Raw genomic sequence first — 24,287 nt, 5'->3', positions numbered from 1 at the left:
AGAAAGCTGCAGCTTTCAGCTTATGCTATAAGATCTCTGCAACCTAGGAAGCAACCTTGAAAACAATAAAATATATTTCTTTGTACTTAGACAAAGTACGAAGTCCCGCAAAAAAGGCACAGTAGATTTACCTCTAGGAAGGTACTTTTCACATCAGAATGGAACACTGCTAACTTCTTGCTCAGGAACATTCAGAGCCCAAAGGCCTCAGCTCAATTCTCACTGCGAGAGCAATGAGCAGACTCGGCAAGGCTGGGACCTGGCTGCCACACCATGGCACAAGAGCCTCCTCCCACCAGACAGCACATGAGAGGAGCAATGGGAAGCAGGACCGACTAAACCACAGGGAAGCCTAGGAGAAGAGGAAGCATTTATATCCACACCTGCCTTGTTCTGAAAAACTCTTGTTTGCTGACCATTTGATTTTTACTTTGTTCTTTCTTGGTCAATAATAGAGTACTAGTGCAATGCAGGGCACCGGCAAAACATATTCATTTGCCAGAACGAAACAATCAAACTTTCAGCAACCTTAATACAAATACCAGCAGGTTAAGGTAACAGTCTTCAAAAGCTTTCCTTGCCCTTTACATTACAAAACATCACAGGTACAGTATGTGGGGGTTGGGGCGTACAATTTGGTGTTTACCCACCCCCCATCCCCAAATACCAAACTGCTTCATAAAACCAATTCCAATCTTTCAAAAACAGAGATGCAGGCAGAAATACAGGCCTCTACCTTGAAGAGATGCAATACAGTGTCTTCCAGAACACAGTTCTACTACTGTGAGGTTAAATCTTTTTTCCTATTGATTTATTTTCATAGGACATAAGTAGCACAAAGTCCACCTACTCAAACCCTCTAGATGCTCTCTGGTTCTTCTGCTTCATTATTTATCATTTCCTGTTGATGATAAACAGCTATGCACACTGCTTTTTATGTGAAAAGACAATTGTACAAATAATCACACATTCCTATACATTTTGAGATGTCATAACTCAACTGTTCTCAAAGGAAAGAAAGCTGGATCAATGGGGTCTACAGAGTAAACATGATACAACTCGAAAAGCCTTTTTGCTCAAAATAAATCTAAAAAACCCCAGCATTCTTATTCATGAGCAGCATCTTTCCCCAATGATTCTGAATTATTAAATGGATGAAAAAGAACCAGGTAACAATTTGGTTTCTTTCCATAAGAATAAATAAATTTTAAAATCTCCCTATTTGAAAGATAGCTGGTTTTTACTAATTTTTAAAAGTGTACCTATGGGGAAAAATTGAGTAAAGGCATGTATTTCCCACCTACTCCAATTCTATTTTGTATAGCTGTTCCTCTACATAAACACATCCACTTGCATAAGTGATTTTCTACATCCTACTGAGACAATAAACAAGCACAGCCTTTCAAATTCACACTTGAAAATTAGATGGCAAAATATGCATGTCCCAAAAATGACAAGATTGCCTCCCTATTGGTTTATGCAGTGAAAATTGTATTTCTCCTTCTTACCAAATACTCTTCCATATCCCTGTAAGCTCACTGAGCCACCACTGCCCATATTCTGAATATTAGCAGCAGACAGCTTCACAACTACTGAGTTTGATTCAACGTCTCAGATGAACACAACTATGAAAGCAGCTTGATGAGCATCAATCTAAATCATAAAGCAGCTATAAAACCACATTTTTATGTACACTGCAATGTTACTCTTAGTCATTGAGGGAAAATTAATAACTAAAATGTCACAACGCTCAACTAACATGCCTGGATATTTCATCAGCTGGGCCACTGTGCAATAAATGCAAGGAAACCAGACTTTGTTGGAGTTTTCGTGGTTTGAGTAAACCTAGCTGTTCATTAGCAGAGCTCATGCACAAGGAACGCAAAGATGTAGGCTCCTGATGCTTTTCCAACTTCTCATTTTAAAATAATTAGCATTCTTTGTGCATGCACATGCATGAGTACATTGCAAGAGAGCAGAAAGGCTGCCCACTTGATGCAGCAGAAAAACCAAAAACAATTGACTGAATAAAGTTCTATCACAATTGATTCAGAGAAAAAAATATACCAACTGCTATTTCTTATCAACAAGGTCTCTGGTTTTTTTTTTTGCTGCTTTGATAAAATGAGGGAGGATAAGGTGGGAACAGGCAGCAACATCCTCTGCTCCCTGCTAAACAGAAATCAGCATTTTCAATGCACTCAATTAGCAGTGTTTTAGGTCTGTGTCAGATTACTCATCAGAGCTAATTGATTTCAGGCACAGGCCAATCTCACCATCCAACATCATTATGCAGAGGTAGGTGGTGAAAAGGAAAACAAATCTCTGATTAACAAAAAGCATGAGGGGGAGGCACACAGCATTCCCTCTTAGAGAAATAACAGTGTTTAAAAACATTTTGAAGGGATGCCTCACAATCAAATTTCATAGGACTGCTCTCAAAGCTCCAAAATTGGAGATACGACATTGGACCAAGCTATGTGAAAAGGCACACATCTTTCACATCAGGAGAGAACACAGGCGAGAGAAAATTCAATTATGTTTCCTGACTTGTTTCCCTGCTCGCCCCCTTCCACTCCCACTCACAAAGTGTGTTCTAGGGCAATAGAGGAAATTGTGATAGTACATAGATAACATTTTAGAAAACAAAGATACTTACCTAGCTAGCCAGCTGAACTGCAGTTTGAATGCACAACTCTGTACATGTTGATGGGAATATCTGAGGTCAGCACTTGTCAGAAGAAAGAGATGTGTGCTCCTGTTCTCTTGGCACAAAAAGCATATGTTGCCAGCATAGGAAACAGCTTTCCTGGCCTAACGCCCACGCTGGAGTCCCACGAGATAAAAGGCTGGAAATGTCCCTTCTCTCCCACTCCTTTTACACATGCACTTAGTCTCCAGACCTGGTTCTGTGCTGAGCTAAATTCTATGTTTATATTCATCCTAACACTTTGAAACTAATAAATGCAGAACTGTGTTTTGACTGACTTTCATCTCAGTCCACAGAGCTACTTTCAGCAAGCTAAAGCACAGCAAGCTGGCATGGCTGGCTCCATGGACACTGATATTAATCAGCCCACAGAGCCTGCAAGTGCCCAGATGCAGGCACTGGCATATAATCATCATACAGATGATTTTATTTTTAGCAGCATCTAATTAAGCCCTATTTTCCTGGCGTTAGAGACAGCTATATGGTAGCTCACCTGTTCCAGCTTCACCTCACTAATTAGAGACCTTTTCTTTCAAACAAGGCAGGTGCTGTAGCTAGCTACATCAGCACCACAACTATTTTGGATCAAGTCATGTCACACATATAAGAACTTTACCCAGCTCCTTAACACTGTTCACATAAATGTGAACAAATGAATAGCTGCTAGATTTCTCCCTTATTATTCAACAGAGGATGTGTATATAATATAAAGGAAGCAAACTGCTATTACATTTGGCATTTACTTCTATCATAGCTTGCTCACTGCTTTCTACGGCAATCTACTATATATTTTCACCTTTTTTTAACCTGTATGTACTGAGAGTATAACCTACTTATAAACTTCATTTTAACACACTAAAGCTTTAATTACCCTTTCTTTCTACCTTTTAAAAAATTCATTTTGCTCACATTGCATTTATCCACAATATCTTAGCAGTAAGAACAAGAAAAAAGTTTTAAAACCCAACACAGCTGTGGTAAGTAACAGCGCCACAAAAATTTGCTGCCTCACTGAATCACAGAAAGCATCACCGTGTTTCTGCATCAGACCACAAGTGAGCAACAACTGTTACCACTTTATCTTGGTACAATACTGCTGACTGCATCAGTTAAAGCATTACATTCTTTATTTAGATACCTCCTGCAGCCCCAACCAGCACAGCAGATGAGCACTCTTGACAGTTGCTACTCATACCCCAACACTTTTTCCCCAGCTTCTGGGGAGATGTATAGCGAGTCCAACGTGATTTTCATCCAAATATATGTTCTATATATATTCCACTTCTTTTTCTAGATCAGTGAAAACAAAAAGCTTCCCTTTTCATTCACTTCTTTGCCAGAAAAAGTATTGCCCCAGCTAACTATTTTGCAGGTGGATTAGTAAATAACGGTGCAGTACTTACAGAAATGTACATTTAAACATATAAAAATAATCCAATAGCAAGGCTCAGAATTTAACTCCTCCCGGTCCTGCTCAGCAGCCACTCCATCGCAGCACTGCAGGTTATCACCTGGGTCACTGGGAGGTGCACGTTTAAGGTACCTTTTTTATTTCCTCACACTCCCACACGAAGGTGAATGACCAGTTGCCAGCTTGCAGCCCGCCCCGAGCCTACACAGCCGAGGCTGCCCAGAGGCCGAACCCCCGCCGGGGCCAGCCCCTGCCCGCCGCCCGGCACCCCCGGCCACGGCCAGCACGGTGCCCGGAGACACGGTGCCCAGGCCCCTGGGGAAAAGTTCACTTACCGCTGTTGTTCGCCAGCTGCACGGCTGCCAAAACCCAGCCCAGTACCAAGGCTCGCCCACCAAGAGCTCTGCGGCCACCAATCGCCCCAAGAGGCCTGACCAGCCCCAAGGCGTCTCACCTGGGCCGCGGACCCCACCCCGGGCCCTCCCGCTCGCTGCCCACACAAACCAGCCGCGCACAGGGCCGGCCGCGGGAAAACCATTGATTTCTTGAAGCAACACCTTGGGAGCCTTAAAAATGGCTTCTGCAAAGCCCTAGAGAGCAAGGAGCCAAAGCAACCCTCTGCCCCAAGGGAGTAAGCAGCATTTCCTCTCCTCCTTCCCAGCTGCTGCTTCCAAACTAAGTAAGGGCACCAACCTTTTGTAATAACAACACTGTAATCCACTCAGAGCATGGAAATTGAAAATACAAATCAGTTTGTGCAATACATCTTTATTTTAGTTTTATTTTTTTAACCTTTGCAGTCATCTTGGAGTAATCATCATGTAAACAGTAGGATGGGATGGGATTACATTGAGTTGTATGCAAATAGTTCTAGAACACCTCAATGATTATGACAAGGCATTATAAATAACTTCTCTTAATAATATATATTTGCCATTTTCAGTACATTAAAGAGCTGCCACTTATCTAGGATTAACTAGGAAGTAGTTTAAATTGTAACCTCTGAGAAACACGTCTCCACATGTGAAAGTCTTTCTAAAGTTCCCTAGCTCCGTAACATCTATGTCACAGGTTAAGCAGAGGACTACTTGGGTCAAAGTGTTTTCTTTGTAACAGACTTTTACTTGATCATTGCACAAAGCCCTATTATTTTCACTCCACCTTGGTATTTTGCAAAACTTCAAATAAAGCTTTAGTTCCATTCTTCAAGTTTTTATTCACCTGTATGAAACCAGTTTCTATCATTAAGGGTAAGTCAGATCAGAGATGGACACAGTAGGCATTCTACCTTAACAACAACAGTTCACAGTAGCTCTAGCTCATAGACTCCCCAATAAAGCATAGTCAAAATACTCTTAACACCTTTGCTACTGTATATCCCCTCCTTGCCCAGATAACTAGATATATTTTTATATATTGTACCATATGTATGATACTTCTAGAAAATGGAGATTATTTATATAAGCAGCCTCAGGCACATTCTTAAAACATTAATATCTGCAAGGCACCTCCCACTCTCTTGACAATCAGTTTGTGGACTGTTGGTTTTTTTTTTTACACACAACCAACAAAAGCTTGCTAATGCCAAATCAAATAATTTCAAGAAACCCCTAGAAGTTACCAAATACTTCAAAGACATATCTGAAACTTTTTAAAATAGTGGGAGCTTAACTGCAAATAGCACATAATCAAGTCAAATAATTTTCTTATTACTAGGATGTGTAATGCATAAATATATGAAAAATAAAATTCACAGTCATTTTTAAAACTAGAATTCAAGTTCGGCTAATAATTCTAAACTTTTATATGTATGTTAATTTCTAAATGTAACAGAACAGAGGCAGTATTATCAACCACAAGTACAGGTAAAATAGTATCACTCAAAGTCTATGAAAGAAGTAAGCTTGATAGAAAATTCCTTTTGTAACCAATAAATACAGCCACCTGAGTGCATTTCCACAGGCTTTTCACTTACGGGGAATCCAAATCAGCTGCTAAGAGACATTTAGGAGCATTTTGAAAGTTAACAGCAGCGGTGTAGCTGTGGGCTTTGCTTGTTCTGACTTTGTGAATTGCTAGATAATGAAGCAGAACTCAGTGTGTGGTGCATTAATTCTCCTTTGCATCTAAGCTGGCGTTTTCGCAATCTCACAATTCGGCTTGGGGTCAAGGGACAGACATCAGCTGACACTTAACTGAGCAAAACCAATCAGTTTCACTTCATCGGGAATCTCAGTGCCATCACAGCCAGAGGCCTGCAAGTACAAACAGAAATGTTTAGTATTATCACGCTACAAAGCACCAGGATATAAAGTTTCCCCATCTCGCCCAGTCAGCAAACAGCTTGGTTGAAGGAAAGCTTCAGACTGCTTCATGTAGCCTCTGTCAGTGTCAACCAGTTGCATCCTTAATTTTAGCAAACTCTTGTAGTCAATATTAAAAATTACAGAAAAGAATACTGGAAAATGGAGACTGAAATACCCAAATTCCTTAAGCCAAACTTTCCAGACTGGAGCCAAATTTGCTTTTTCATGGGAGTAAATGGTTTTCACTCATGAAGAACAACTAATATACATGTACAGAATCCACTTTTTACCACTGTGCTGTACACAGAAAATGTCTCATGAGTCCAGCCAGCAAGTTAGTTTGGAATACCAACCAGCTGAATTTTTAAACAAGAAATTGAAGCAGTCTATGAAGAGTAAATACTAATATTTGCAAAAGGACAGCTCCCTCCTGACAGTGCAATCTAGTAACATACAGTTTAGATTCTTCAGTAAAGCCTATCACAATACAAACCAGCACAAGTGATCAGTTAATTTTTCATATGTAACAGTAAGAATATAAAACCACTTTGCTCAGGACTAAACTATTACTTTAGGTCTGTTTTAGAAAAAATATGCTGGAGGCAAAATATTTTTATGTTTTGATTTTTAAACACAAAATTGGCATCTGTAGGACAAAGTGACTACCTTTTAAATAAAGATATTTATACATTTTTATCTGCATGTTAGATAAGACAAAATATTAATATAATTGGATTAGAAGTGTGTAACACTTACTTACTTATGACAGATGCCTTCAGATTCTTTTGCGTATCACAAAATATCCCCAACAGAACAATTGGTTCACCCTAGAAAAATGCTTTTGATCCTTTTTTGCATTAATAGCAGCTGAACCCTTTAACAGAACTGGTTCATGAACATGCACTATAAGGTAAAGAGCTTTCAGACTGTGCATACAAGGTGCACCAAGTGACATAATCCATTGAATTTTCATGACAAGAAATAAACTATGTTGACACCTGTGGAATTATTACATTAGGCTAGTCCTTCAAATTTACTCTGAGCAGACACAGACAACAGAAGATGTCTCTCCAGATAGTATTTCACGGCTCTTATTCCACAGAAGTAGCAAGTTAAAGGTCTGAGATCATCACTCTTGGTAACTATTCAGATATCTGAATGGTTCTTGGATTGGGGATTTACCAAATAAATGCAGTTTGAATTTTGCACTTAAAATTTAATGCTAAAAAGTGCTAATACTACTAACACTGTTCTACACTCTAGCTAGCTATCAATCTCTTCAAAACCATGCTAAGTAACATATCCAGATGCATATAGATTTTTAAATGCCTTCCTTATCAGTATTATATTTTATCTATTTAATGCACCTGGAATCTATTAACTTAGATTTTGTGCTTAGCATAAATACAAATACTATAAACAAACTGCAACATAAAAGTATTCAGTACAGACTGAACACACTCTCTCATTAATGGGTTTTTTCCCACCCTTTTTGATAAGCAAAGTCCTTACACAAAATGCACATTATGCTGTGCAATAATTTTGTGTTTCCTTGAGCGTTACCAAGAGTATTTGTATATTAAAGCAGCCTCCTTCCCAAAGTGTGGACAGCTGGCTCCTGCAGGAAGTTTTCATTCTGTGTTAGCCAAGACAACTAGTGGATATTTAACACTATATATGTTTCTGCAGAATGACCTCATTGTAAGATCAAAGATACACTCTTTAAAAAATATGCAAGAGGGGGAATCCAACCCCTGCCATCCAGGCATCTCACCTTAAAAATTTTGTTTATTATTTCAATAATAATTAAATACAAAAATAGTTAAGATATAAACTGTTCCTTTTTGCCCCCAAATATGAACGTTCTTGCTGTGTGACTAGAAATATTATATAGCAGCAAAATACCAGCAATAGCAGCCTTTAAGCAGTGAGATACTAACCAGACTCCATGTCCAGAAATACTAGCAACTAATCCTAGACTAAGGAATACTGAATAGCTGAATAGATATAGGATTAGCTACATTTAGACCTTTAATCCTCATTAAATATTTACCAATAAAATGTGTTTTAATCAACTCATATACAAGCGCTCTCAGATTCAATGAGATCTTGCTGAGAGGTAACAAGACCCAGTATTGCATACCAAGATGTAAGAGAGCTCTCATAGGCAACAATTCATTCAGCAACTTCACTACACAATACAGAAATAGGCAGAAGCAGAACATATATCAAATTAATCCAAGGATAAAAATAAATTAGGATACTTCTTGTTACGGTCTTTCCCCATAAAATAAGAACTAGTGCAGGAAACCTAGGTCAAAAGTATCAGGAAGAAACTAAGGTTAAAAATTAACTTCCAGAATTGCTACCTATCCAGTGGAACTTACCTACAGCAGGGACATTGATTTTGGATTGTCTGCTAGTTCTGATTATGGTAAGGAGCAGGATGATAGCAGCATTCACTCACTGGAATCTGAAATACTACGTGACATTGACTGGACCCCAGCAATAAATCCAACTGAATCACCAAAAAACAGAAAAAAATATCCCAACCTAAATTTTCAAGTGGATTTGTTTTCAAGATATACAACCCAGATACTACGGGATATTACATTGTGGAATCACAAGCCTCTATTTCAAGTGTGGGATCGAGAAACCCAGACTTCTGCAGAGCCTCTGGAGTATCTGTTATCTAAATGCTCTTGGTCAGATGCCATTTACTACACAATAAAGCCAAGTCAGATGTTAAGGCAGCAAGAGCACAGATCAGCTGCAATAAGAAAAGCATCAGCCTTTAAGCTATATTTATAACAAAGGCCAGAGAAACAAAAGAATTTGAGTTACATGTCTTTATTTCCCTACCCCAACCACTTCTCACAAGGAATGTGGAAGTTCTGGGGATTTTACTGGACTGTAGGGGAAAAATGAGTTCAAATGAGTCAGCTAAAACTCATCAGATCTGTATAAAGAATGACATGGGAAGAACAGTCCTGAATTAACACATCATTATCAACTAGGTCTAAAAATGGCTCTCTACAGCCCATCTGAAGCAGCTGCTTTTATAAACAAAGCTGTGATTCTAGAGACCCACTTATCTAACAGACATTCAGTCTAGTCTCTCAGGTGTGACTGAGTCACTCTCAGCAAAAGGTGCTGAAAACTAATTGCTATTTGCATACCTAATAATTCAATAGCTTCAGGTATATAAATTTTTCAGCTTCATTTTAGCAAGAAATAAAAACAAACAGCACATCAATTCTGACTCAAGTTTTCGCAATGTAAATTTATTAATATTAAATTAAAACTATCATGCTACAATCAAAGTTGATGAAAATTCAGGACCCATGGTCCAGGGCACAAAATGCAGCACAGAAAAGAGTCCCAAGCCCAAAGCCAGGGTCTGATGACATATATACAGAAGATAGAAAGAGGTGGGGAGGGAGAAACAGTAATGAAATACAGTGGGAGAAAGATCAGCTCGCAGGTGGGGATGGTCAACTGAAAGAAGGTTGAAAAGAAGAGCTAAGGAGAAGCAAGCAGTGGAGAAGGTGACCCGCATGCAAGAAAAATGGTGGCAGGGGTTGTAAAAAATGGGATTGGAACAATATGTCCATTAACAGAGGACACTTCAGCCAGGGTAGAGCTAAGGGGGTGGGGGTGAAGGAGTGTTAACCTAGCAATTACAGTTTTCTCTGCTTTACTTGTTTCTGCTATTCTTCCTAGGGGCTTTCTTTCTGCAGTTTCTCACCTAAACCTCAGACTGCCTCAGAACTCATGTGACTGAACCTCCTTCCCCATGCAGTTATGGAGCTGTCCTTTCAAAACAGAGTTTAATCTTTTTGTCTAATACACAGCAGTTTCCATCACCTTACCTGTCAACACATTTATTCAACAAAATAGCTGTAAATGAGATAGAACCCAGACTCTATGTGAATATTGTGATAATTTATTTGTTTCTTCCATTGATGCTTTTACCTACCAGCTTAAAAGTCAATGTTTTCAAGGCCTTTGGATCATCTACTATCTTCTGTAAGTTAGCAGCAACTGTAAAAGAAAGACACAAAAATATGATTTCCAAAAAATTGCATTCAACTTGACATCAAGCCTTTTCTTGAATCTTCTACTTAATTCTACATACATACATGTCTGTAAATTACCACTTGAATCATTTAATCACTCTCTAGCTGCTGTTTCAGAGGGAAGTTGAGCTGCCATAAATCCTGCTTCCTTTCTTTCACAGTCACCGATATTTTGTGATTATGTGAACTGATTCAGGGGGAAAATCTGCCTGAAAACCAAATGACAGAAAAAAACCCCACTGATTTCCAGTTGAGTCTATTCCATAAACAGTTAACAATCACACAAATGCAAGTGCAAGGAAGATGGGAGAATCACACAGCCAAGGAGAAGGTGATGGCTGGCATTATATCACGTTTCTGCTATAGCCAGGGTCACGATCTGCACAAGTTTCTAGCAGGAGGCTGAGCTCACTGTCCCCTCTAACTGGCTTTATGCATGTGTTTCTGTCCCGTTTTTGGGCTGGCATCAACACTGACACAGATTCTTGGTGAAATGTTACAGCCAACTAGCAGGGAAAAAAAAAAGAGTTAAAACATAATTATGAGTGTGATAAAAAAAGAGATGATCTTCAAACTACTCTCTTAGCAAACATGATCAAAATTTCTGAAGTAACAGCAATAAACACTTGATGAAAAAACTGAATGAACAGAGCCTGAGCATCCAGAAAAGGAAGCTCTATGCTGTAACAGAAATAGCAGGAAGGAAACAATTTACTCTTTGAAAACAGAGGAGGAGAATGCAGGAAATTAATAAACACTTTTTCTATCAAAACACCTAAGTTACATTTTTAATTGGTCTGTTTTAACAATACTGCTACCATTAATCTTGACCAAAAAAAAAAGTATGGCTGCTTTCAGCTTTGTATGTTTACGGAACTGGCTCCCCAGCTTTGCACAGTCATAGATCCTGAACTAACTCAGACCAAATCATAAAGGGCCTTTGTTCAAGACTGATGTATGAGCACAAGATGTCATCAACAGGATATGAGCATGAGACAAATATTTCACACCTGGCAGAGCTGTTTAAACAAGATTATGAAAAGGAAACGAACAGGTATTAAGTAGCAGACATTTCTTAGTACACTGAATAGGTGAGTACCATAAAGCAGAGCAGCAAGAAAGTAAATGCTGCACATAAATAACTCTCTCCACATAGTTCATATGGTGGAAGATACACACCAAACATTTGCATGTTCAATGTCCTACTGCTACAAACTTAGGTTTCTGCTTCCTCCGTCTTCTAACATTCTGATGACAACATTTTCATTCCCACTGTGCCTGATCATGCACGATCCACTGTGTAATAACAGAAATTCACCTCACAGGGGAAGTACAGTATCTAGCAAGGGAATTTAGAGAAGTAAACAATTAGGCTAATCTACCACTGTTAAATGCAAATCAATTTTCTGTGGGTCTCATTTTCTTTATACAATTAAAATGGCATCAAGGATGTTTTATACACTTGTAATAAATTTAACCAGAGATGAAAGGGTGTTTGAAACTGAAGATGGGACTTAAAAGCAAACATAAGGTACATTTTGTAGACAACACTTTTTATAAAGAAAAAAATTAACCTTCACAGTTAAATGAACTCAAGTACAGGCACTATAATAGAAAGTCTTTCCATTTTTAAGCTTCATAATCTTCACTCTAGCCATTACAAACGGTTTTTATTTTAATCACACAATTCACTTCCACAATCTTTTAAGTCCATTTTATTACAGTACCTCCTACCTGATAAAATACATGCAAATAATTATGCTAAAAATAATGCTTTTCATTACAATTAATACTTGGAAACTCATATGTATGCAAAAAGGAACATTCAGCCTCATAGCTCCTGAAGCCAGGATAGAATAGCTTCTATTTTTTATGTCTTAAAAATCTGTAAAATACAATCATGCACTCAAGAGCAGCTCAGCTCTGGCTTATCCAAATCTCTGTAAAACGTATCTTAAAAAAAAAAAAAAAAAGAACAAATTCTCTAGCTAGTGTTAGCTGGCTTCACTGAAATGAGGACAGTGCTACAAAACCAGATAGGCATTGGGTCCTAAATCCCAAGATTTCTAACTTCACCTAAATAAAATGTTACAAAAATATGAGCTTCAAGTGGATGTGTATCTTCAGGAGGGGCAGCCTTTTTAATTTAATGCTGAACAGCTGTGGAACAACTAAGGCAAGTCAGTGTGCTGCTGGGCTATTCCCCCCCGAGAGCAAAACCCTCCAGCCGCCCTAAGGCAGCTACTGGCAAAGGTATTATTACTGCATTTGCAAACAGCAGCCCATGATCAGCAAGTGTTTTAATGAACTAGCATACAGTGGGGTAAGTGGCATCAGGGATGTCACAAGTCGTACTGAAGTCTTGAAAAGCTCTGACCCTTCAGGCTGATTGATTCTTTACCAGGGAAGAGATTAAAAATTTCCAAGTAAAAATAGCAAAATTAAACTTCCAATATACGTAAATATTTAATGCTTTGTTGCTGTTGTTACCTAAACAGTGTAATAGAAATTAGTGGTATTTTGGGTGGTTATCATTCCTCAAGAAAGCCAAGAACAGTGTACAGTAAAAGGCTACAGGGGACACAGTTTTATTTACTCACTTGTCTTTTAATACAACCCTATTCAGAATTAGTGGTCACTTCAGGCAAGTAAAAAAACCCAATTAAGTGGAACTATTAGGCTTTATTGATTAAAATCTCCACCAGCTACTGGATTTAGGCTCTTTTCATTCGGGAAAATTATTTACTAGGCCGAGACTCACTAACCCTCCTAGTACAGTTCATGTGCAAAGTTCTAATTTGGCTTAAATATGACAAATGAGACTAAAGTTTCTAGATGCAGGTGAACCCAATTACATCTGCAAACAATAGAGAGAAAAATAACCATCCCATTCTCACCACCTTTCCCCACCCTGCAGTCCCAACAATTCTTGTATTGCAAGTCAGTGAACAAAGTCAATTTAATACAGTAACACTCTCCCTAAAGTGAAAAGGAGTTTCACACTAGGACTTTCTAGACAGGCAGGAATTGTTTTCTCCACAGATACTTAAATTATTTGGAAACGTGAAGAGCATTGTAAAATATATGTCTCTGAGTCTACTTTACACCTTATCTCTAAGTTAAGTATACTGCAGTTCCTATTGATAAAGCCATTTTTCTTTGAAGTACTCTGAAGTCATGTCTTGGATGTTGTACTTGTGAAATTCATAGATAAGCTCGCCCGCAGGAAGCACTAATTGATAATTAAAATCCTGTTGGGAATTCACTGTTTCTACAAGACCTGTATATACTATACTCAACTTTATTTTGCAGAATGTTTCTCAATATGTTATGGCCATGCACCTATAAAAGTCAGAAGAAGAAACATGAACAAGAAAAAATTAAGCGGTGATGGAAAAATCTTTGCCAGCAGTAACCTCAGGTAAATATACTTCAAATCATGCCCTGAAGCAAAAGCTCTCTTCAAACGTTAGCAGCAGGGAGCATTAGCACAAGGGGCTTTTTGTTGTTTACAACAATAAATGAGGCGCGGTTCGCTTTCTTCAGAAGGCTTCTGAAGGACATATAATCAACCTACACACCACAAATCATTCCAGGTTCTTTTGCAGGTTTTGCTCACTGACAAATGGTTGTGCCATTCTGACAAATAAGTGCCTGCACTTGCAGAACATGCAACAGGATAAAAGGTCAAACCCAGCATATAAATATACGCAACACAGGCTGCGAATTACAGATGGAATAAATAAAAAAACTCCACGTAACTAGAGGCTTTGGCATGTATATAACAGAAGTTACTCTTTGCTATATGACAATTTTGGCCAACCACATAAATTACAGTTTTTAAATGAGTTATCGATATAAGGTAACAGAACAAAAAAAGGCCACCTTTAAGGTCTTACAAATGTAAGAGAGTAACCATACTTCAGGCAGTCTCTAATAGCTGTTTTGCTCCTGTGATGTGACAAAGCTCTCTCTCTGGTTACTTAAAATTCTTAACACAGCATGAAACTTAACCCTAATGGCTTCTGAAGAAGGAGAACTTCTGGAAAAGTTAAAATTAATGAGACAGTAAATAAAGCTATATGAAATACAGTTAAACTATTTCCAGTACAATGCCCACCCAGCCAACTAAGCCAGAGCCATCTGGCATAAACACAGACACAAGCAGAATCTAAAGCTTGAGACGATATTTCTGGGGTGCTCTCAAAAGAATAATGATTCATCTGCTTTTCCATTTTGCAAAGAATGGATGGGCAACCTCAGAAATAGCTCATGAATTCATGCTTAGGTTCAGTAGTTTGCAAAGCTACTGCATATTGTAATCCTGAAATTCAGATATGAGGAAAGGGAAGCATTATTCAGGCACAAAATTACTGTCACCAAAAAAAGGAGAAAAATTATAACCTCTGAGAAAATGAAAAATATTTTTAATAAGTTAAAAGTGAAATATTTTTTATGTAGTCCAAAACTCAGTCTATAAAAAATAGCTACCTTCAACTGCTCCCTACTTCATCAACAGTATGGCTGTTAGAGACAAGCTCAAACCTCCACAGATTTATTGGCTTTCCTGCTGATTGTTTCAAATATTACCTCTTCCCCAACAAGAGGCAGTTACTTTACCATTTTCATCTGATACACAGAGCTCACCATAATTAACTGCCTTGGGATTCTTCTGGTTTGAGGATTAATGCTGTATTCTCCTGTATGGGTCTTAGGAAGCGGGGTGCCTGAGTAGCAGGATGTACTTTTCAGTGGAATTATCACTCCTGAAAATTCAGCTACTGGTAGGGTTTTCCTCCAAAAGGCTGAATTTATTATGCATGCTCTTGAGGCCATTTCACATATTGCAAGAGGTTCACTGCAATCTATGCATTCATTTATATTTCATACTACATAGTGGTTTTCATGCATTTGCAAGTTCAGAACCAAGTCAAAACTAAGTTTTAAAACCTAGCTAGTACTGGATTATAGTATATTATGCAAACAATGAAAACAGTCAGTGTTTAGAGCTTTTGGTAACAATTCCTCCAGATCTCTGTCTGTCTTGTTATTATCTAATAGCTCACAAACTGTCTGCCTGAAAGATTAAATGGCTCTTCAAAGAGAGATCAAAAAGGTCACTTAAGTGTAATGTGATTCCATTAGTTCAACCATTCAGGATGCTAGTAAAAAAATCCCTTCTGTTTATGTTGTTTGAGAACAACAGCAAGAGAAATATTAAAGCATTTGAAGATCTGTGGCAGCTAACCAGCAAGTGTTTATTGCTAGAGAACTACAAGGACCTAGACATGATTCTGATAAGTAAGAAATAAAAGAAAACAGAAAGATCAACAGCAAACCTGGCTTCTCTTCTGAGGAAGCTATTGGACACTGATACGGCAGAAGCATTAAAAAACATTTAGGAATGAATTATTCATGAAGAGGCTGTCATTAGAAATTTATCAAAGGGAGATTAGGGCTCACAAATTTGTCTGATTTCTCAAAGTGTGGTGCTGAATCAGTAGATATAGATAAAAGACAGTGGATATTATCTCCATTTAAACATTTGATACTATGATAATTTCCAACAGCTCAATTTGCAGCCTCACAATCAGAAAACACAGATTAAAGAGGGCAGGTACAGGATGACAGAAGACCAAAGCAGTTCTACTTTGAAAGGAACACTGAGAGACTGAAAATGGTCTCCTACAGCATCCTAGTGAACAGGGATTCTAGAGAACAATTTCAACCTGCGCCTTCCACAGTTTAAAGTAATTATTAACAACACTTGAGCTGTGTGGTTCAGGAGTTCTGAGCCTCAATACTGTATTAATTCCTTATTCTATACAGACAACCTAGGTTTAGGCTCATTCATGTCATTTTAGACATTAAGGACATTAACCAGCATTTGGCACCAGGCTATCTTGTTCCAAAAGGAAAAAAAAAAAAAAAAGAGAGACTTGGTTGGGACCAAAGCTTTAATAACTAACCAATTACCCCAGGTTATTCAAAAGCATGGCAGAGACATCAGAGTCATATATTCCTGACTGACTTCTACCCACAAATAAAAACTTTAAATACTTACCCTTGCTCAAACTGGAAAAAAAAAAAAGACCCCAACACCTTGACAAAATAATAGCAGACATCAAACATCTTCATATTAAGACCCATTAATATGGAGTACTGATATCCAAGGGTCACAGGCAAAAACTGGAAAACTGAGGACTGATAAAGTAATACACAAGTTGTAATTTTTCTCTGGTAACTGATGGAAAAATTTGCACCCAACAGAAGCAGTGTATTTTATGAGACAGGAGTACTGTATCCAAATAGAAGGTGAAATAAGTTAGTGCTGGAAATCTACCTATTTCAATTCCAAAACCACATTATTAAGCTCCTGAATTCTCAATTACTTAGTATGGATAGCTGATCCCAAGGTAACATTTTACATTCTACAATCTGTGAGATGAGGGGGGAAAAAAAAAGACCAAAACTGTTATAATTGGTTTTATTGATAAATTAAAATATTAATACTGCTGGAAAATTGTACCTTTTCCCAGAAACTTATGAAAAAAAAAGTGGTTGATATTTCAAATTGATTTTTTCTTCCCCCAGAGGATGTGAAAAATGCTTAGGCAAACCACTGCATGTTTAAAACAAACTAAAAGGATAAGTAAACAAAGTAAAAGGATATTCTACTTATCCATTATAAAAGGATAAGTATTTAATTATCCAAATATATTCTATTTATCTATTTCAGACCTTGATTCTTCATGTGCCTAATGGAGTAGATTATTTAGGAAGGTGAGGGATGAGTACATACATATTTCATCATTTCCCCTTCATTTTGATGATCCTGAGCATTCTAAACCTCAGTCTATTCTCAAATGAACATTTAAAATAAAAATTTAGACCTGCTGCCCAACACTGCTAGTAGGGCTATTTAACAAGCCTGAAATATTACAGTAAATTGTGCTCTTGCATTCTCTATACAAAATAATTAGTATTTCATTTGCAAAAATGAAAAAATCATTTCCCTGTAACTGAATGTAGAAATCAAGTGCTGGTCTTCAGACACAGGTTTTGACAACAGTTTGATAATCATCAAGATACTGAAGACAGCTCTAACAAGTATCTTCATCACACTGGATTAGATCTGAAATATACAGATATAGGTCTATGCAGAAATAAGGCAGGTCATATTCTGCTATGCATATTATTACTTTGTAATCTCCTCTCCCTATCAGATCTTCGCAAGTCCTCCTGTCCCAAGTTCAGCTATGAATTATAGATAATGTTCTGACAAAACTATTAAGAAGATGAAATAGCAGCCAAGCTACTTCAATACCTTGTATCTGAAACTTGAAACAAGGAGAATATATTTAGAAAAGACTCCCTGATGTGATGGAGTTAAGTTCTGAAATAAAATACATCTAGTTTGAAGAACCTCAATAAATCCTTATTTTGGCATACTAACCACTGGCAGAGAAGTGAATGCCAAGGAAATAAAGAACAGCAAGTAAATCACTACTGAAAACAGGAACATTACATATATTGCTGCTTTTGCAATTCCTGGTTCACATTCACAACTGGGGTTTTTTTTGTTTTCTTCTTAACTAGAAAGGGAAATCCTTGAAACTTTGATAAAGATCTACGAAGGGCAGAAGACACACTCCAAGCCAAAGAGTTTATCACTTACTGTATCAGGCAAAATGCAAACTAATCCCACTAATAACCAGACAGATTTATTCCTCATTTACACAGTTAAGTAGGAAGCAGTGGACTGTGAGTTGAAAAAAGGAACTTTCTTTGAAGGTGCTTTCCAATTATACCTTTTTTTTTCTTTAAAATAACTAAAAATTATTACTTGCTTTATCATGGCTGTCAGACAGGAACATTCACTGTGACACATGAACACACATATATGTATGTGTGAAGAGTAATTTGCACACTTGGGAGAATTTATAGTATACATATTTATAGTTCTGCCATAACCCCAGCAACAGTGATTATTCACCTAACACAATTTTTTTTTTAACCTTGAACCTTTAAGTTTCCACCACATTGAAAATTCATCACAGTGGGATGAATTTGACTTCTGTGAAACCTGCCAGCTTCACACAATACACTTCCTCAAGTGCACCCAACACTTAAAGTCTAAAATAACTTAGGTGCAATTAGACACAAAACTTCATTAGCTGCAGGTGCAGCTCAGGCTTCCAGAGCTCCTGGCAGTCTCATCATTATGAGTCACCCTTCAGTGCATTAGCTCTAAATGAGCCAGATGTGTTGAAATATTTAAGTCCTTATTTAAACCCCGGGGATTTTAGAGATATTCTTCCACTTACAATGCATTTGCATGTCTTTCTAAAGAGATACTGAGTTATGTACACATGTTGAAGGTGCGTAAGTTTTTACAAAACACCTTAAAACACAGTCAGGTTTTCATTAAATCTGTATGTTTTCTTTCTGGATAATATATTAAAATTAAACACAAAGTATTTTGTCTATCTAATTTAGTTGAAATTAATTGGTAAGAATTTTCTCATTAGAAAGTTTATGGGTACATTGAGCTTTGGAATAAATAAAAATGTGATACACTTAACTAAAAATTCAGTTATTTCACTCAGTTTGAGCCACACAAAAAAACCCCAAAACTTCTAAAAAATTTCCTAAATATTACAAAAATCAGTGCACCTCAAAATATTACTGATATTAAATGACAAACCTAAGGTGCCTTCAAATAGTAGTGCTATTCCAGTTACCCACCCATACTGCTCTTTGAGCACATAAATATATGCAGTGTTTTCCACTCATGCAGCTCTATCCCATTTACTAATTACAGTAAGATGAGTTGGAATTAGTTGAACAAAAGCCATCACTTCACTCAGTTGCAGATGACTAATCTAACAAGCCAAAGTAAAACTAGGTATAAGCAGATGCAGAGCAGAACCTAGGAAAGCAAAGGATATTTACTGTGTAAGTCCATGGCTTTTCTAGGAATGTAGGTTATCAGTGCCACTATAAGGCAACTGTACTAACAAACTGGGCTTGTGCTTTTTCACTGGTACAGCATCATACTGTAAGACAGTCAGCTGTTTCAATGCTTTAATGCTTTTAAATGCTTTAATACTGTGATTAATTGGTAACTATATATTACTGCTATATTATGTTATATATATATTACTTACTGTTTAACAACCCTTGAAATAATGCTATTCTGGATTTGGTCAGATGCATGTTCTCTGAACTCGTGGTCAATAATTTATCCACAGCCATGTTGGGCTTTCCTTGTAATTCTAGATGCCAATTTAAGTTCTGTTTACTTACCAAAGTAAACTCTATCAAACTATTATGACATCTACTGTATTCACACTTCTAAGAAAATATTCAAGATGTTGATGAAAAAGCTTGATATGTTTAAAATATAACCTCTTTACAAGATACAGTCTATTGGGTTTTCAGCTGGTTCTTCTAAACACATTAGGCCTTTCAGCAGGAAGCATTTCCTCTGGTTACTAAGTGGGTATCTCCAACATCAAAGACTTTTAGCAGAAGTTAATGTCAGATGTATTTAAAAGTGAAGGTACATCTTCCATGATGCTCAACATTTTCAGATACTTCCTTGACAAAAACATCTTTTAAAAGCTACATTGATATAGTAGAGGGCAAATGCACATTTCTTGATGGCATGGATATCAAGGGTTTTATTTAAGCAGTATTCAGGAAGGGAAGAGGGTGGTGGTTTTATATATACTGCAATTTAATAATTGTAAATACACCTTCAGGTTCTGAAATTTAAGCAAGGACTCCAGAAAATTAACTGTAGTCTAAGGCTTCATTGTAATTATATGCACATTATATATACCAGTGGAGTAGGACTGTATGTGATTTCAACAGAATTGACTGCTGATATGATTTGAGTTTTCCTTATGGTATCAAAAATATAATGAAGCATTACCCAATGATTGTTTACCAGATAATATACACATATTGCATACACACAGAGACACGTTATCTCAAAGTGAATTTTGAAAATATTCCGGATCGGATTTAACATAGATATTTCAGTACTGTATAAAAATACCTCATCATCAAGACACCACTGGCTCCAAGGCTTATTCCCCTCTGCAAACACAAACTCTAGTCTGCTTTTAAACAAATGCTCTGTGCTGATTCCCTTGATCCGTGGACCTTCTGTGAAACAATGCTAAAGGAAAAGAAACCAGCCAATCAGACCAAAACTAAACATGCAAGCTGGGATTTTTGCTTCTCTGCAGAACAGGTAGCTGAACTTAAAGTACATCAGAAAGGAAATCTTCCTGGGAAGCCTGTGTTAAGTGAAGCAAATCCAGCAACACTCAAAAGGTGAAGCATGTTGATGCTTAGCAGTGAATTCTATAGAACTTTACATGTCAGTTGTTAAATTCTATACACTAACAATTTCAGCCCACATATGCCACGGCCATACTTTCCCAACAGCTTTTGCTGACCCCTATTTAAGTATCCTTTCAGAAGATCAGCTATTATGCTGACAAATTGTTGAGTTCAACAAAAATAGGTATTTTCACCTTCCTCTTTTGTCTGAGTCTCTACATGTTTCAACATCCATGAAAAGAATCTACAGGAACAACTTTTATGAGACAGTCTCAGACCTTTGTTTTCGTTCAGGTTACAGAGGCTGAATTTCTGCCTGAATCAGCTGAAAAATGAAAGGTAATTTATCATCTGCTTTCAATCTGGAAACTAATGGAATCAGTTCTTCTGGTGAAGAAGGTTAACCAAGTTCTTCTATACTATTCCCTTCTTCCTATATAGGAAGCTTTTAAACCTTATCATTTTTGGGTGAACGAGGTACTAACATAATTTTACACAGAAAATTAGTTTTGTAAGCAGATTTGCATTTTAAGCACCATCTGCTCTCTTATATGACCTCTGGCTTTAAACTGAAACACTTCTTAAGATTGCACTGTTACAGTGAAATATTCTAACAAAATACAACTTTAATTTTTTACTTAATTAAAAGCAAAATCACATTTTGCAGAACTCTTCTTTCAATAAAATATGAAATTTTAAGTAATTTTCTAGGAAGGTAACAATGTCCAAACGTACTTGAAAACTTCACAGGTGAAGCAGACACAAGATTATAATACAAATTCATTCAAGAATTTGTGCCTGTGGAGCTTGAGGTAAGCTATATCATAAAAATCCCACCATATAAACTAAAAAAATATTAATATAAACTAAATATAAATTAGTGAAATTAAATATAAGTTGATTCATTTCATTATATACAAGAAATTTTATATCCTTATACTTTCTAGTACCACAATAAAAAAATAAAACATGAAAGTACAGAAGGAACCATCATAATCCTAAAAATCAAAGTCTGATGCAATTTAAAACAGGGACTAAGCAAGAAAGTAAACTTCTATCACTAACTGGACAGTGTCTCTAACCAAGCCTGCTAGGGAAAAGCTTGTTTAAATATTTGTGCTTCTTCAAGGGCCAAAGTCCTATCACTATGGGATGGGACTTTGTCACATGAAGGACATCTATTTTCATTTGCCTTTCTCCCATCATGCACCCTGCAATATGATAAGAAATCCCATTCACGCTGCCATTTCCACAGAAGTACTGCCACTTTGCATTGAAAGAGAACTTTGCAGCAAAGGGAAAATGAAGAAAGGAAAAGATTTCTCACTGGGTCCCAGGAGGACTCGTACTGTAGCAAGTCACCAGCTGTGACTCAGAATGCCACCTGACTGCCCAGGCAGGTGGGATAGCCAACAAATAACAATTCTTTTGTTAGCCAGAATTTTTTTTTTTTTTCCCTAAATGAAAATTCTACCAAAAATATTTTCAGCGGTGTGGTAATGACATTTTTCATACTGGATGTTTAAAGAACAAACTAAGGCCAGGCAACTGCTCTGCCTGAACCCGTAAAATAACAGTGCAGCAGAAGTGACTTTGAGAGTGCCTACAGCCTGTACCATCTGCAAGCCTCCCTAAAATACTTTTTCTTTAGAAATAAAGGTAAAAGATTAGATAGGAATTTTATTTCTTAGATCAGCTAGAATCTATCTGGATTCTGATCGTCCAAAAGCAAAAAGTACTGGCTTCTCTCAGAAGGAGTTTAACTACAAATGCAGAGAGAGTGTATTTTAGATAATCTTCCAGGCAAGTCATGAACTTCCGGAGTTGTAAAACACTCTCCATACCACTGAGGAGTTTGGTAAGGAAATCTTAACGTACTGGTAAGAATTTTTTTGCCACAACACAAAAACTGACTTGCTTGTATTTCTCAATTCAGTTCTCGCTCACCTAGCATATATTATCCCCCTCTGATTTTGGTGACTATACATCTACTGGTCTTGAGCATCCAGAAGAAAAGAAGACGGTGCAGAGAAACAAGCACTTCCAAATTAATCATCTTTATGAGGCATTGAATTTCAAGTAAAAGAAAAAAATAAAACATTACTAAGCATGGAAAAGAAAAATAAGTATTTTTCAGCTACCAGAAAACATTTCTGATTACATTTATTTTTTTTAACACAGAAATAACAACACTAGGTGCAATTTCCATAGGTCCTGAACAGTCTTGCTCCTCCTGCTATGAACCCAAACAGAAGACTTACTAACTTCAGAGCTGCCAAAGCACACTTTGCAAAATCCTACTGACAAATCATTTTATTATTGAACAAAAAAATGAGGTTGTCACAAAAATGATCAATCATAGAATTGTCAACAATCCTTCCGGAGAACTATATTATATTACCCCTCTCAAACCACTGAAGAGATCTGACTTCCTAAAGCAATCCTTGGACTCGTATCAAAATTGCCTTGTTGACTGAACTATGCATACATGAAAGCAAAATTAGAACAAAAAAGATTTTCTGAAAACCACTATCAGAGAAAACATTTTTTTCACATCCATTTAACACAAACTTGTCACAAGAGCATAATTGCAAACAAAAATGTAATTTACCTATAACTACATCATGGCCATCAACCAGGCCTGCAGAGAACAGTTCCTGAGAAACGCCATCTGCTGTGTCTGTCCAAAAGGTGAAAGGAATAAGTGTAAGAGCCCACAAAAACAACAAGAAGTATCAGTCATCCAATGCAATTTATCAAAAAATGTATTTTAATTCCATCCAAAACACCCATGGAGGCAGGATTTAATTCCTTTAATTAGGAGGAAAAAAGATAATTATCGTATCAGCGTCTGCACAGCAAATCGCACAAGGTAATGACTTGATTCATTGCAAATCCCCTATAGACCTCTCCTGGCCACCAGCATTTCTCCTCTGTTATCTAGCTGCATACTTGTACACATTTTACAAGTTCAGTATTTTCACAACCAAGAAAATAAATAAAGCTTTAGTGTGGTTTTCACTGTTTTCTTTATGCCCTCCATTGTTCTGCATGTCTAGACAGAGACATGCTGAATAGGCTTTCTTGTTTGTTACAAGTGGGGTAAAGGAGTTATATGAACAGTCATTATTTTGAGATCTAGGTTTTAAATAGCTTTTAAGTATTATGACTCAGGAAATTCAAAGCTTTGGACTGATTTTCTACTAACTGCTGTACCTGAGTGGGTTAATTCTTAAGTCCCTGTGACTAGTACTTTCCCTGGATAAAGACCTTAGAAGGCTTAGATGTAAGTAGGTAGGAACAAGCCTAAATTCTATCTAGGTCTCAACTGTAATGTGGCCCCAACACCAAACATCCTAATGGTGCTCATGCTTTGAGGCAGTTACATGAAGCTGCATCATTTCCTCAAGAAACGCAGAGGTGAA

At 37.2% G+C, this 24,287-nt stretch overlaps 1 protein-coding gene across 1 annotated transcript in view; it reads right to left on the bottom strand.

The window, feature by feature from the left end:
- Positions 1-6,301: 6,301 nt before the first annotated feature.
- Positions 6,302-24,287, bottom strand: part of STK39 (serine/threonine kinase 39) — a gene marked incomplete at its 3' end in the record, with an annotated part of 86,615 nt that continues 68,629 nt past the window's right edge. Inside the window, exons 15-17 of the mRNA XM_082285416.1 lie at positions 23,474-23,542; positions 10,407-10,471; positions 6,302-6,376 (exon numbers count right to left, since the gene is read on the bottom strand). Of these exons, the coding sequence (XP_082141542.1) occupies positions 6,302-6,376; positions 10,407-10,471; positions 23,474-23,542 (209 nt within the window). The remainder of the gene's footprint in view (positions 6,377-10,406; positions 10,472-23,473; positions 23,543-24,287) is intronic.

Source organism: Coloeus monedula (genome assembly GCF_965178545.1).
Source record: "Coloeus monedula genome assembly, chromosome: 7".
Classification (NCBI taxonomy): domain Eukaryota; kingdom Metazoa; phylum Chordata; class Aves; order Passeriformes; family Corvidae; genus Coloeus; species Coloeus monedula.
The sequence above is the reverse complement of the archived record's forward strand: the minus strand, read 5'-3'. Positions and strand labels throughout refer to the sequence as shown.